This window comes from Triturus cristatus, chromosome 5_2 (genome assembly GCF_964204655.1).
Source record: "Triturus cristatus chromosome 5_2, aTriCri1.1, whole genome shotgun sequence".
NCBI classification, from domain to species: Eukaryota; Metazoa; Chordata; class Amphibia; order Caudata; family Salamandridae; genus Triturus; species Triturus cristatus.
The window spans coordinates 38937089-38953147 of record NC_140588.1 but is presented as its reverse complement, the minus strand read 5'-3'; the positions used below and the strand labels follow the sequence as shown (position 1 = coordinate 38953147).

Here is a 16059-nt window from a genome sequence, read left to right as displayed (position 1 = left end):
TACCAGTCTCTGCTAAGGAACAGTGTGATACAAGTATAAAAAGTTTCTCTTGTGTGAAACGTTACTGAATAAGCCGTCAAAACATAACTTTAATAAATCTCACCACTTAAGTCGCCACATATCCACCTTTTGTAAAATAATACATTTTTCTGGTAACAATTTAAGAGTTATTTCCATCGGTCCAGAAATCAACCTTCCCCATAAACATTCTGTTAGTATCTGCAAATGTACTGCTCTTTCACACCTGACGTACCCCATCATCCCCTACCCTATTTAGAATAAAGCTCTATGATGAGCCTGCCCACTCCTCCACCTCTCACACGACATCTAACTTAGTCTTCCAAACCACCCTCTATGGAGCATTTCCAAGAGTTCCACCACTTTTCACTGCCTTGAACAAATGACAAAATAGGGCAGAGTGATGGGTTGGCTGAATGCAACTACAATGAAGGTAGTCTTTCTATGGCTTCTTAACCTCAAATGACAAAAACTGAGATGGCCAGTGTTTGAAAATCAAATCTACTATAACATTTGTAATATTTAATTTAAAATTGATATAAATCTTTCTGTGATGTGTACTGCTGTTTTGTGACAAAATTGTTAGTATACGCTAAGACCCATTATCCCATGTGGGGCCACTGTTAAACAACATCCATGTTGTTACAAGGTGATATTTGTTATTTTCCATCATATCAGAACTTTTAGTTTCCATTAATTAGGAGGGCATAGCAATATCAGACAAGTGAAACATGGCGGCCGTCAGGAGGAAGCAGAGATGAGCAGGGACACAGAAAGGGGTCTAATGATCAGTAGTTGTGGTTCATTGGAGGGTGCAAGCGTGCAAACTGCTTCACATGTACAACTCTGCTGTCCCTCTCGCGGCCTCATTTCTTTACAGCTTTGAAACCAGGGTTCGATCTGCCCGAATGCAGTCATGGGACATGGGCCCTTTAGCCTCTGGTGAGGTAGTATAAATAGCAATACTACAGGTAGACCCTTTGCGCCCAGTGCCACTGCACCTGCTGCACAATAGGTAGCTACGCTCCTGCTTCTTTATAGTCAAGTCAAAAATAAAGTTTATTTAGACCAATTGATCTATAAACCACAATACATATTTTATCATTTAAAATCATCATAACACAAATTCTTTCCATTTACTATAAAAATTCTACTGTCATAAAACTGCATTTACACAATTAAAACCAAAATTCATTAGAATTAAAAAGCTTTGGCCTTTTCATGGGTCTCTACTCAGTTTATAAATTTATAAACCCCCTGCATAAATTTCCCAATGGCTATCGCAATGTCAAGTTTTCCATTTCCACTAAAAGATCACGTGCTTGCGAGCGCTCATTGACATCATATTTTAAAAATATCGGGCGAAGGAACACTTTACGTAGATTTAAAAACTGATGACAATCCAATAAAAGGTGCAAAATATCACACTTCATTCCTATTTTACACACGCATTTACCATCCGGATGTGAAAGGGCAGCTTTTATTCCGCTATTTATAAATAACGGATTGATTCATATTCTTAGCTTAAAGACTTCTTTATATTTCTCTGTTTGCAGCGTGTTTGCAGACTACAGAACCATTAGAATTCAATGGCTGCAAATGAAGCAATCTAACAGCGGAAAGGCCTATTATATGATAACAGAACCCTCCCTCCGGGTCATAGCAAGAAGGTTGCCGCAATTGGCACCCGGGTCGTAGAGTCTGAGGGGTCCATTTTGACCAATTAGTCGCCGTTTTTTCCATACCAAACCAGGGGATGGGACCCAAATTCCTGGCCTCATCCCGACCCATAGCGCTTTGCTGTGGCTGCACCACTGATACACACATTCCTATTAGTTTTATGTAAAAGGCCACCAACATCATGCAGAATACTTAATAATCAAAGTATTTAATGACGGCCTACATGTAGAATATTACTGGATAGCTAAGAACATACCTGTGGGCCAGTCACTTGAAAGGTATCTTCTGCATGAATGCTGGTTATTTCAAGAGGTTCGGTTCCAGAAACATGCCTCAATAACCGACAAGTCTGTGGAAAAAGATGACGTTGCAATGTAAGAAAAAAATGCAGTTCATGTTCAAGTTAATACTTTTATGCTGTTCATCTCCTTTTGACATTTTTTAAAAATAAAAATGGTCAGTGCCTGTCCGGCTCCTTTCTATAGTTCTAATGCTATGACATGCATCCTAAGAGCTATGCACGGCAGCCACTATTATCAGCAGCAACCTACCTCCCCCATTAAGCTTGCACTCAATTACATCAAGGCTGTAGACAAAAGACTAGTGGGTGAGCATGTAGCAGTCAGCTACCAAGATGAATAAGCATTGTCAAAGCAAATACGTCTGACTTAGGTTGTTGACCTTTTCGCTTTGCAAAGCTTATTGTGTTTGTGAATGGTTTTTGTATGAAAACAAATATTATCTGAAAACCGAAATATATATTTTTTAAATAAATGCACTCATTGCACCAGGACTGCTACTACTTACAGTCAAGTAAGCCAATTGATGAAGTGGTCTGACCCTGTGCCTTAAGATGTATGCTGTATTGGGTAGGAAAGAAATGTGAATGACACTATAGCAGACCAATAGATAAAGAGATCTGCCTGAAAGCCCTTCTAAATAAGTAAGTATGCATAGTATAAATATTTTTATTACAAACAAGGGCACTTGGCTAATTCCAGACCTAAGAACAGGAGAAAGAGACAAAATATCTTTCGCCTGTATAACATTTACTTCACAAATCCCTTTATGTGGACATCATGACAGAGCAATTCCACCTTCCAGAGCAGGGGAATGAGCTTTAAGATAGATCACTTCAAGATTGATTCCAATTGACATCAAACCATGGGTACATCTGCATGAACTAGTCAACAGCATTAGGGCTAATAGTTCTTTTACTTTTGTAGTCAGTGAGAAAGTCACTAGAATTCATGTAGATCTCATTCCTCGTCACTAAAATGATAAGTGATCCCTGATAAGAATGCTAGTCCTAGATCTGGACAGTGGGCTGACAGGACAAGAAAGTGAGGTGCTTAAGGAGTTCCACTGGCCCGTGACTCTTTAACAGGCCTGGTTCTACCGCGCACATCATTTGATCGAAGGCCCAGAGAAGGAGTACTATCAGTTTTAGATCTCTAGCTCAATCAACGCACACTCCAAGCTAGGTTATAAATAGCTGAACTGTGAACGGTGTGCAACTGGCTCAAGGAGTCTAAATAAGGATTCTTGTGATAATAGCAAAATAACATTATTAACAGCTAAAGGAACCTTTGATTCACTCTCCCAAAATATATTAAACAAATGTGGTGGAGAAAGAGAATACAAGGTGCACATAAAATAACAGTAGATCAAAAGAAACCTCCACAAACACATTTTAGGACCATTTTTCATCAGCATTTTAATTGAAATAAAAAATATAGTTATCGCTACTTTGTTCCAATTAAATATGAAGCACTTTCAGTGAATGTATTATTGAACAATATTTTTACCTATAGAATATACTGCACTCATTTCAATATTTGTAAAATATCATCATAGCTGGAATTTCCACCTGCCGTTTTTCACCATCTCATAAGCTTCAGTAATTGGTTTTACGCAGGAGCCCTATTGCTTTCATTACATATAGTACTCGCGTCCGTCCGCTCCTCCTGCATATTTATCTGGAGAAATGTTTCAAACCGGCAGGGCACCACCTACTTTTATTATTGCCAGTTTGAAGCTTCTCCTGCCCCTAAAATATTTTCCTGAGTTAAAGCACATGCAAGGGACACAAGGTCACAAAACACAGAACTTCAGTCCAAATTCGTACACATTAAGCATACAATTTAGGAATTTGATCCAAATGTCCATCCGGCTTTAAGCTAACCAGGACATAGTCAAGCTAATTTGGGTCCTTCCAAATAGTCTCATGTCTCTGACAACCCAAACCATACACCATCTATGTGTCATACTTGCATACATGAACATATAATAAAGAACGACATAGCCAGAAAGTCGGGATACAACAAAAGCTCACTTCATTTTTAAAAAGATCGATCCGCCAACATTGGTGCTTTCCTAGTGATCATATTTCTAAACAATTACACCCATTACAGACCTCCAAACCTGAATTGCCCCTGGCATGCAACAAAAGCCAAGAAACGTGTTCCTCTGTAATATCCTTCTGGCTGGTAACTGGATCTAAATGTTGGTGCATGGAAGCTGGATTCGCTGATTAATTAATATGCATTAAGATACAGAGCATAATTTCTGAAGGCCCTGCTGCCATAACTAGTGGTATCTAGCGTGGGCAAAGCTACCAATTGGTATCATAACTGTCTCAGATCATTTTACGGCCTTCTCATTGATTTGCGTTCTAAACATAGCTAATGGATATTAAATGTAGTATTTTGCATAATTTAATTAAAGAAAACATTAGATCAAAATCATCTTAAAACGACTATTCCCTTCTTTAGAGATACAATAACTTTAGCAGAACACTTTAGCACATGTATGACGTTGGCACTGAATGTTACTAAACCTAGATTAAAGTATTTTTTTAAATACATAATCGTTTACAACATACTCCTTTATAAAATGTGTCTTTCCATCAATATTACGTATATGGATTTAATAAAAAACTAGAGTTTAATAACTTTATAGGAAATACAGTTCAGTGGTTACAAAAGTATTTTCTATCAACATAAACACTTAATTTATTGTAATACATTGATTAAAACCATTGATTAAAACGATCTTTATTATTTTTAGTTCGGTGGGGAGGGAAGGGCATCAATAAATTCAGATATACAACATGTGTTGAAAGAAAAGCAAGTAATAAACATACAGCACGAGGCACGAAGCAAAAAATAGTCAAAACAAAAGAGAAAAGTAAAAAGTCCTATTCTGGTCGAAACAATTGTTCCCTAATTAAGCACAATCTCTGACAATCTCATTTCCTCTCGGGTTTTAGGATAGTGAATTCAATTTCATTAAAAATGGCACATTAATTGCCACCAATTACTCATCGAGGGTGGGAGTTAACTTATCCACTCTTGGGAAACATACAATATTGAAATAATATTAGGAATAACAATTGGTACTTTTCGGTCAGGAACGTTCATTTCATGTCCCAGGAAGATATTGACCGCAGTAAGCTCCAAATCCATTTTGAGTCTATTAGACAAACATCTTTTAACTTCAGTCCAATATTGCAAAGCTGAGAGCAATTGGTAAACATATGTAGTATATCGACATTCAAAAGTCAGGAATAGCAGCATTTTGAATTTACCCTTTTTTTCCATTTGAAATTTGTTCATTCGTATAATTCAACAAGCATGCAGTTTTACATTGATGTAGCTTTAATCTGTCAGATAATGCCTGTGCGTAGAGTGTGGTAAACGCTTGTCCAATTCCATGCAGATTAATTATCTGCCTGGTCTTGATTTACCATCTATCAGACAAGTCTGCCAGATCGTTCACTTTAGAATTTGATAAGACAGCATAACATTATCGAATACAAGTTCTGTTCCTGTCTCTATGTATTAATTCCAGCAAACCATGTATAGTGAACTTCAAGTTAAGTTCTCGCTTTGCCAAAAATAATTCCGCATCTGCAGTTATTTGAATATGTTGTGGGAGATTATACTCGGCCTGAAGAAGAGGTAATGTTCAAAACACAGCGATACCAAAGGGGATGATGGACGGAGCGTTTGAGCAAATCAAACACTCACCCCCAGTCAACTGATCTGGGTTTAATCCATCATCATTCTTTAGCTCACTCCTCCACCCCAGTTCAGACATGGCCATATGCAAATCAGTCTGACCCTGTGCCTCATGGGAACAGTCCAGCCCGAACTGCCAAGCCATGTCTTCCCTGGACCGGAAACAAGCATCCTGGGACTGGTTTCGGGTTCATAACCCTCATCAGCCAGGCTATCTTGAATCCAGTGACAAAGTGAGCAAGGGACCCACCTCTGGGCATACCCTGCCAACTCAGGGCGAACAAAGTGATACCAAAGGGGATGATGGGCGGAGTGTTTGAGCAAATCAAACACTCACCCCAGTCAACTGATCTGGGTTTAATCCATCATCATTCTTTAGCTCACTCCACCAGTTCGGGCTGGACTGTTCCCACGAGGCACAGGGTCAAGACTGATTTACATTTGGCTGGGTTCAAACTGGAACGGCATGGTGAGCAAAAAAACGATGGATTTAGGCCCAGATCTCTGTACTGGGGTGACTGTATGACATTGTTCTACATTCTGTCCATCAACTGTTGTTTTTGCATTTGTCACCCCGAGTGGGAAGGGTATGCCCAGACATGGGTCCCGTGCTCTCCATGCCACTGGAATCAAGCTATCCTGGCTGAAGAGGGGTGAAACCCCAAAAACGTTCCTAGGATGCTTGTTTCCAGTCCAGGGAGGACCTGGCTTGGCAGTTCGGGCTGGACTGTTCCCATGAGGCACAGGGTCAAGACATTTCCATATGGCTGGGTTCAAACTGGAATGACATGGTGAGCAAAAAACGATTGATTTAGGCCCAGATCTCTGTACTGGGGTGAATGTATGACATTGTTCTACATTCTGTCCATCAACTGTTGTTTTTGCAATGTTCAAAACACACCATCTGAGAAAAATGACCAATGGTGTCCATGTCAATTCTGTGACATTCGTGATAAGCGGAATCATGACAAACCAAAAGAAAAAACGTGTCACCCAAAGTTGCATGGATGAGTTGATGTTAAGGTATGGTAACTTTTGCCACACTCACACCATGCTTTCCAGGTATCTCGAATTGTCTTTAACCTCACTTGTTTAAAGTAAATAGGGTTTTGACTAGTAAAAAATCTACTGGTCCCTCTACCCATGACCAATTTGTATATGGACAGTGTTCTTTCAGCCCCTCTATCAGTTAAAGGACAGCGGATATGCTGTTCAGAGAATCCCCAGAAATAAATGTTAAAGTCGGGTATGGCCCACCCACACTTTTGCTGAGATAGCTTTATGAATCAGATTATCTTCATGCTATGTGATATCTCCAACCCCCATAAAAAGCTGCCAATTGCTGAATCTAATCACCTGCAAAAATAAATTGGCACAAGCAGTGAGGTAGCACGAAAGAAATACAAAACGTTTGGAAGATTAATTTTCACAATATTAAATCATCTAATGGGACTGATCAATAACTGAAGCCAGTGGCGCATTTTTAAAATACATTGTTTGAGTAAATCTTTGTAATTTAATTGTATGATAGCTCCCAGACAACTAGATATTTTGATTCCTAAATATCAGTTACATATCAATCCTTCCCCTCTGGTTTGTAGTTTAAAATAATCTGTGTTTTATTAGTGTTCAGTTTATACCCAGATGCAATGCCAGATCCAGAGGCCTCATATTCAATATGAGGGTTTATAGAGTTAGCAGAATATACAGCCATGTAATAAGCAGTGATTTGAACTCTGACACCAGTGATCTTGATAATGGATGTGTTATCCACTATCCGATGGATGTAGATAGGGTTCGAGATAAATTGCTAACAGCAATGGGGACATTGGGCAGCTCTAATGTACCACTCAAAAGATGCAGAATTACATGCTTCACATTATGAGATATTTGATAGCAAAGATAGGGTTGTACAAGTCCAAAAGTAGTTCCAGCAATATATTTTCCAACCACTTTCAAATTAGTGCAACGACTTCTATTTTGGCTAAGATTGAGTTGCTTACTTTGAATTTTAAGGAAATGGCATAGTTGACCGAAAAGACCAATTTTTTTTAACAAATCCTTGCTACTGTTAAACATTTCTGAGGTGATTTTGAAGTTCCTATTAAAAATCATTACATTAACCAAATCTATTTCAAAATAGGGAACCCATCAGTTTGTATTTGCCAAAAGCCTCACAAAAATGCATGATACGCCCAACCCTAATCTATAAGGCTGAATGGGAAATTAATACCTAAGACCAAAAAAACTATGTAAAATCTTGCCTTCATATAAATCTAAATACATTTCTATATATATGTAAAAAATACATTGTGCTGTGTTTTCTCAATATGATATTGCTTTGTTGATTGTTTTGCCACTAATATTTTCATGCTGTACTTTGTAGCACATAAATCATGAAGGATCTCGACTGTGCATGCATATTGCAAAAAGTGTCTCCACATTTTGATCTGCCAGTAGAATTGAGCATTGGCTTTTTCGTCCCTGCCTGAGGTTCTAATACAAATGTGTATAGAACTTATTACAGTGATGTGTTCAAGGCTGGTTCTTGTGGGGCTGGCGGGAGGTTTGAAATGGGCATACAGGAGGGATGATTTTGGCACGCAGTTAGGCTTGTTCGTGCTCGAAGATCAATATATCAAGTATACCTCAAATGCTACCCTGACAGCCATCCGAACAATTACCAGGAAACCTAAACTAGGAACTGCTGCTGTCACCATATTCCACATACAATTAAGTAGTAGCTACCTCTGAAAAGTGGACAACTGGAGTCCGGGAATTTGGTGCAGACAGCCATTCCTTCCAAGGGGAGAGTGCTTAGGGAAAGTATGTTTCAGTACAAAAGAAATGACAATGAGGACAAACTTGTGTGCGTGGTATGTCACTCTAACCTTGACCAAAAAGTTAGACAAATAGTCATTTCTCAATGGCATATACTCAACATCAACACAGAACATGGCCTGCTACCCAAATCTATTTTTGCGTTCACGGGAAACCGTAACCTTAGCAACATCTTAGTGAAGTTCAATTTGGATACTAAAAACAATTTCTGTCACAAATCCATGACAGGACTGAACTCGATAAGTGCCAACCACAGATGTGGGTCATGTCACGTATGTATAGGAGCAACTGTTTCCAATCAAATCACATTTGGACAAAAGAGAATTACTCTGACTTGTATGTCAAACTGCAGATCATCCAATGTGGTATACATCATTCCATGTCGATGCGGACTGGGAAATATAGGAGAGAGGTGCAGTGAGTATAAATCTTCTATTCGCAAAAACAAGAGTTCGTCACTCCTCGTCCAACATTGGATGCAATTTGGTCACATTGAAAAAGAGCTAACATAGACCATTATTGAGAAAATACAATCCATAGAAGAGAAGGATGATTATGAGCAGTGCAAGAAGAGAGAAGTGTATTGGAGCTTTACGCTGGGAACCCACAAGCGGGTGTGAATGAGGTGATTCCATGGGAGAATGCCATCTGCTAACTGCCTGAGTGCGCCTGTTTCAAGTTTCATTATAGATAGCTGATGGTTGCCTAGTCATCTTATTTTAAGTGACTCCATGGGAGAATGCCATTCGCTTACCCCCGTTTGCTCCCGTCTTAGGTAGCCTCAATTCCAGTATAGGTAGCTGCGGGTTGCCCAGTCCTTTTAAGTCTAAAGATTAGGGTATGGGCTCTGTTTCCGTTTCCACCCTGCTGTATGCTTTTAGCCACTTGTGGGAGATGTTTTCCTCTAGTACATGATGTGCACCTCTTCTCTTTTCTTTACGATCCCTAGGTCCTAGTTCGTCTGTTAGTGTTGTATGTATAGGATATGATTATACATCCTGTGCCTTTCGTTGTATCCACAGGGGCCCCTAATATTTCCAGGAGATGGTCGAATGACTGACTATTAACTCATGGCGGTTATTCATGCCCTAAGGAGGTCATTATCTTCAACATTCAGTAAACTTTGCAGTATTTTACATCTGACTCTGTAAGCTATGAGATCCTCTATATCTCACATCACACTTTGAACCGTATTCATTTTCGGAATGTATTTCTTAGTTTTAAGGATTAGTATTGAATACATATATTTTCCTTTGTGCCTTCTTAATTTACTGTTTTTGGCATCCTGGTTTGTACCCTCAGTTTGTTAGTTGTTCTGTTAGCGTTTAGAATATGTTTCGGTATCTTATATCTCCGTAGGTAAGTTATGGGAACTACTCTATTCTCCATTTCATTTTCGGAATGTATTTCTTACATTAATGGAGTATTTTATTTTATTTTTAGAGTTTTATATAGCGCGAACCAGACCCAAAGTAGGGTAACAGAGCACTTTACATGGTGATCAGGGTACAAGTAGCGCAATTAGTATCAACATAGCATACATAAAAATAAGACCAACGAATACACAGTATAGAGAATGTATCTTTTCCTTTGAGCTTTATTATTTTACTTTTTAGGTACTTCAGTCCGTTATATGTTCATTCCTCTTCCATCATGGCAGCCATTTCTGGATTCTTTACAGGACGGCCCATAGTCCTTTGTTTATTACTATGCCTTGCGATTATCACAAGATCGGCGATTCGTATTTAACATGCCCCAGATTCGCCTGATTTATCCAGCTGTCTGGGGATATAGGACTCTTACAGGAAAAGTATTGTCATTATTTCCGGGATACCACATTCTCAGGTAAGGCGGAGTCCCTTAACTTCGACTAGTGACTGGGTCTTTCATAATATTACCCCATGGTCCCTAATGTGCCCTACCATATATTGGGTGTGGAATATTTATTTCCTCTTTTGCGGTTCAGTGTGGGTGGAACACCTTGCCTGCTTATATGTATCCAATCTCTTTGTACGCCCTGCATCCTTAGTATTCTGTCGATATACTGACATGCGTTTTATCATCTTGTGTTAACGCACATTGCACCATACTTTCCAATAGGCATGCAGTCTCTGTAACTATGTAGTTTTCTTTTCCATAGTGGGGCATAGCACTATAAGAACCAGGAATCTTTCGGCTCACCGCGCTCCTGATGTATATACAGCACCCTCAAGGCATGCGTATCCTACTGACTAGATAAGGGTTTCTGCTCAGTAGGGCATGAGTCTGTTCTCAGTCTTTTTGGACGATCTTTGTGCTAATGTTTTGTGATCTGGCACTTAGCCTCTGGACATATAAGTAATATGACTGACTTGTTTAGTCCCTTCATCATCACTGTTTATGGTGTATATTAATAGTTGTTACCCTTAGTTCCCTCTTTTCACTTTATGGGGACAGTGTTTTGATGATTACACTGGAGCTAGACACCTAGTTCCTTTGACCGTCATCAAGGCCTTAAGTTGTGTCACTGCGAGGACATTTTTTTCTTATTTACATATCTCTTTGATTACAGTATTATTTAGAAACTGCGCTGGGCCCAGTATGTTGAGCGTTTTCTTTGAATGATTCTTCCTGACTCTGAAGCGATTCCATCCTTGATATCCCCTGGGTGTGCCTTTCGTCTATTTATTCAGAATATAGGATGTTTGGGTTGCCCGCTGGTTATCATAGGTACATATTGTTTACGTTGCAATAATTATAGTGTTTCGCTATGCATCGAATATATACTCCTAATTCGCTCTTTCATCTGTTCTAGCGGTTCTTCCTAGGATTCAGGGGACCTTGTGGTCCACCTGGTCTCCATTGTTTTCCTGGTTTTGACTTTACTCGTAGTTCAACCCTGGTTTCTGATGGTAATTGTAGTGGACTGATCCTAGCATGGCTTGGAGAGCTAATGCACACCTATCGTGTATAGCGTAATTCTGTCTAAATGCACATTTGTCTTTTATCTTGCATGTTTTAAATGGTTTCTCCTCAAAATGACACCCTTTTTAGGTGTCTGGCTTTTATACCACATAATATATATACATATAACATGTGTATGTTGAATGTAAAATTTCTTTGACTTCTCCCTTTTTTTTGTATCCTTGGACAGAGTACACCAGTTCCCGTGAATATGGGTGCATGCATTATTTTTATTCTTGAGCCTCATATATTTATTTATTCCCCATTCAGGTTATTGTTCTTTAGGTGCGTTCCTCTGTCCCTCTTTGTTTTTGTCCATTCTTTTTGCGCCTTGAAGAAGGTGGTAGACCGCATTTTGGGTTTTGCACTGAAACGTGCGAAATAAATGTATTTTCGAATAAATTCACCTAGTTGAATGGGTTATTGATCATGGTGTCTCTAATAAGATAATTGACGTATAAGCGTATGCGATATATACAATTGCTAAAGAATAGTGTAGGCAGGTTGTTTGCTGTTCACGGTTAGGCAGTGTATACTTGAACCACCATGGTTCTATTTGTCGATTACCTGGATTTTTGGTTGTGGGGGACAGGGAGGGTAGCAGGACATGGGCGTTACTATAATTTGCAGGATACATTGAAGAAATGCAAGTTCAATTGATGTGAGCAACCCTGAAGAAAGCAGATTTGGTAGCAAGGTCTTTCGAGGTGCTATAATTGTGAGATGCAAGAGAGGAGCCCACTGCACGCCAATGAAACTGGGCAAGCAGCTTTTTTTTTACATGATACACATGTAAATGAAAAGTGCCTCCACTCTATTTTGGGGGGAAGACCCAGTTAAATGGACAATCGTAAAGTCCTTGTTCCTTTTTAGGACAAAAATGCGTCAATAACAGCAAAATAAAAGATTATTAAAAAAATGCTTTTGGGGGGAGCCTGATCAAAATGACATAGAAAAAACAAACTGCACTTGTACTTTTTACTTACAGTGGGGATGGATGGAACTAAAAATAAAGGCCAGCAATGAGAATTAAACAGCCCGAGCATTCCGTGCCACATTCCTCTTTCCCTTATACCTCGGATGTGCCCACCTTTCAAGTTAAGTTGTGGCCATTGCAGATCATGTTTGAGGCAGGCAGAAACGACTGACAAACAGGTGTGATCAATGATGGGAGTGACAGACCCACTCTCATAGTGTTCCCCTGAGGATACTTAAGGTCGATGAGTAAGATGGAATAAGGAATGCTGAACGGCTATGGTGCAGAGAGGACTTGTTAGAGGAGAAACAGTACTGACACAAAGCAAAGAGGAGGCTGCTACTAGCAAGAGAATGTGGGCTACATTAGTCAGTTCAGTGTGGTTTATTTCAAATCAATAAAGGCATGCATGGTAAAGGCCTATGTGTGGTAAAGGCCTATGCGTGGTAAAGGCCTATGCGAGGTAAAGGCAAGAGTGTTAACGCTTGCATAGTAACGGCAGGTGTGGTTCCAACCACATTGTTAATGCCGTTTCCCCAAATCAACGCACACAACAATCAAGAACTCTGTCTTGGATAAACCTTCCTTCATTTTAAACTTGAAAATGCCTCCTTGGGCAAAGGGGATTTAAAGAAAAAGTCTTCTAAGGCCAGTGGAATAATCAAGCAATATAATGCATTTTCTCATTTTTAAGAATTATTTTATTTATCTTTGTTACTAGGAAACCTATTTTAAGTATAACCCAATGAAAATAAGCACGAGCTCAATCATTCCGTAATCACCCGTTTTCAAGGGACGGTGTTTCCTATCCCTCCCAAAGTTTGATACTTAATCTCAAATTAAACCTTTTTCTGCACCACAGGTAAGTGTAGCCAAATGTTCTACAATACGTGTTAGGAACCCCTAAAGTTTTGCAGTGGCCTCTCATCTTGCTAAACTCACAGCAATTATGTTTACTACCATTTTCTATGATTGAATGGCAAACAATCCAATCCTAAAGGAGGTATTCAAATTTAAGATCTTGAGGGGCGCATGTTTATGTTAGCTAAGTAAACTATAAATTGTGAATTTCAGTTTGTTTTATTTTTTTAATTCGTTATCTAGTTTCAACACCTAACTATAAGGCCACTTTAACCTTTAAGTGACTTTCTGTTCTTTTTTTAATAATATTCAAAGTTGAGCATACACACAAATCCCTCCGGTAATATGCAGCCATCCGAAAAGACCATGTGCAGAGGGGGTTAGCCACAGGGCCTGGCCTCAGGCCAGGTCCATCACGCAACTCGGTTGTGACTGTCAAGCCCCCTGAAGCACACGGCCAAAGGCCATGGCCCAACACTCCATAGGAACCCAACTTGCATTTTCTTCTCCTTTTTATAAACTTATTTTTTGGGTAACGTGTTACTCCTGTTGTACTCTATATGCAATGCTACCATGCCCAGGTACTGAGCAACCTTCCTCAGGGTATTGTGGGGCAGAAGCTTGTACCTGCAGAAGTACCGCAATACCTGACAGAAAGGCCACAGAGTAAAGTTGTATCTGTGGTCAGAAAAAACATATTTTAATCTTTCGGGGATCTATCAGGGTTTCCGAACACCCACAAGTACCTGGGAGCCACCTTGTCCCTACCCTGCCACCTTATACAATTTGCACTTTTTTTCTTGTCCCCTGTTTGTGTATCAACCTAATACTTTCCATGAAGGAGACAGCAATAGATGAACTTTTTTTTGGGAAAGTTTTTTGCAGATTCATCAAATTTAAGTTATTAGTGGAACAAAAAAGGCTCTTCCTCTGAAAACTTTTGACCAAACTATAACTACACAGTGACCGCCAGACACTAACATGCATCATATTGGTAAGGTTATGTCACTTAGAATTGTTATAGTAATGTAAATTAGATGTAAATTCCACGTAATTAATCATTAGGTAACCAATAATTAAATCCTAAGCAATTAGATTTTAATTAATTAATAAATAATACATACCTAATTTCTAAAAATCAACATTAAAGTAAGAGTTTATAGTTTTAAGTTAAAAAACGTATATGGGGTGATAAGGGTTTTTAGGGCTCAGTAATGGGTAGTGTGTAGGAATAATAAGGAATGTTTAGGGTCCAGTAATGGGTAGTGTGTAGGTGTAAAAAGGAGTTTTTAGGGCTCAGGGATGGGTAGTGATTAGAGTAGTATGTAGTTTTAAGATATCAGGGATAGGTAGTGTTTAGGAGCAGTAAGGCGTTTTTAAGGCTCAGGGATGGATAAGGTATAGGGTATTCAGGCGTTTTAAGATCAGGGATGGGTAGTGATTAGGGGTAACATGGTTTTGTAGAGTTAGGGGACTGGTAGTTTAAAATATAAAACTAAAATCAACATTAACTTAGTGTTGAAAAATATCATAATTCATCGAGATATTAGTAAATTTAAATGAAAAAATACATAAAATATTAGATTTAAAATTAAATATAAATATATATTCACTAAAAATCCAAAGTTGAAACTAACATTTGAAAACAAAAAAAACACTGAACTTCACCATTTATATGTACCTGACCTAAGTATAACTTGCACCACAATACATTTCAGATGTCATCAATGATGTAATAAGTAAGGTCATAAGAGTTGCATCACGAGGGGCGTGGCTAGGTGCCGATGTGAGGGGAAGTGGACTCCGGAGCTCCGTCCGTGGCTTCCCCCTGCCCGCAATGATTCTGATATCTTAAAGGGGCTCTTTACCGCGAAACTAGTGGCAGAAACACTGGTGCCGGTGTTGAGCGGCTGCAGAGGGGTGACGGTGCCTAGGCGGCGGCAAAAAAACGCTGACTATACTCTTGAAGGCTCCGGGTGCAGAGCGGTCAAGATGGCGGCCGGGCATTGACGAGGCAGCCTTCGCCATGCACCGAAGAGGAGGACTGAGGCTCACTGTGAGTACCACTCGGCGGTAACGTAACCTACTAGCTGGGGGCTGACATTGGTGAGAGTGGAGGCCCATTATACGTGGAGGACAGAGCGCGCTCCTCTTGAGCTTGGAGACGCGTTATAACCACAAAATGGCGGAAGCGGACAGCAATGCTAGGCCCTGATGGCTGTGGCAGTGAGAGGCAGCTAGCGGGTGTACGGCGCAGGGGTGTCAGCTGTAATTCGACCCACTTTCAACTGCCGACCTGAAGAGAGCTGGGGTGGGCACCTCGAGTACTGTGCTGCGGTGCTGGAGCGGTGGTGTGCGGCGCTGTGCTGGGCCTGTGGCGTGAGGGACCCTGAATGGGGGCACTGCAGGACAAAGAACGGCTGATTGCGATAGGGTGAGAGCTCACTGGATCCGCTTGAGAGCTGATTAAGCGGTGTGCGGAAGGCATCAACTCAGCGGGAAGACGCTCCTTCGCTTGGGAGTTCCATTGAGGCTGCCCTGTGTGGGTGGCGGTAACTATAAAGAGGTATTCCCCCGCACTGGTGGTCTACGCTGACGCCCTGTGTGCACAGAAGAGGGCTCCGAAGATAGGTCCTTTGGTCTGTAGGTGCAAACTGGCCCGCCCTGCTACCGAGCCCGATGCCGGTGCTAGGAGTTCATTACTGTCACAGCTCCGGA

At 40.1% G+C, this 16059-nt stretch overlaps 1 protein-coding gene across 1 annotated transcript in view; it reads right to left on the bottom strand.

Annotated features, from left to right (window-relative positions):
- Positions 1–16059, bottom strand: part of CTNNAL1 (catenin alpha like 1) — an 862216-nt gene that overhangs the window by 150695 nt on the left and 695462 nt on the right. Inside the window, exon 10 of the mRNA XM_085606809.1 lies at positions 1955–2047. Within this exon, the coding sequence (XP_085462935.1) occupies positions 1955–2047 (93 nt within the window). The remainder of the gene's footprint in view (positions 1–1954; positions 2048–16059) is intronic.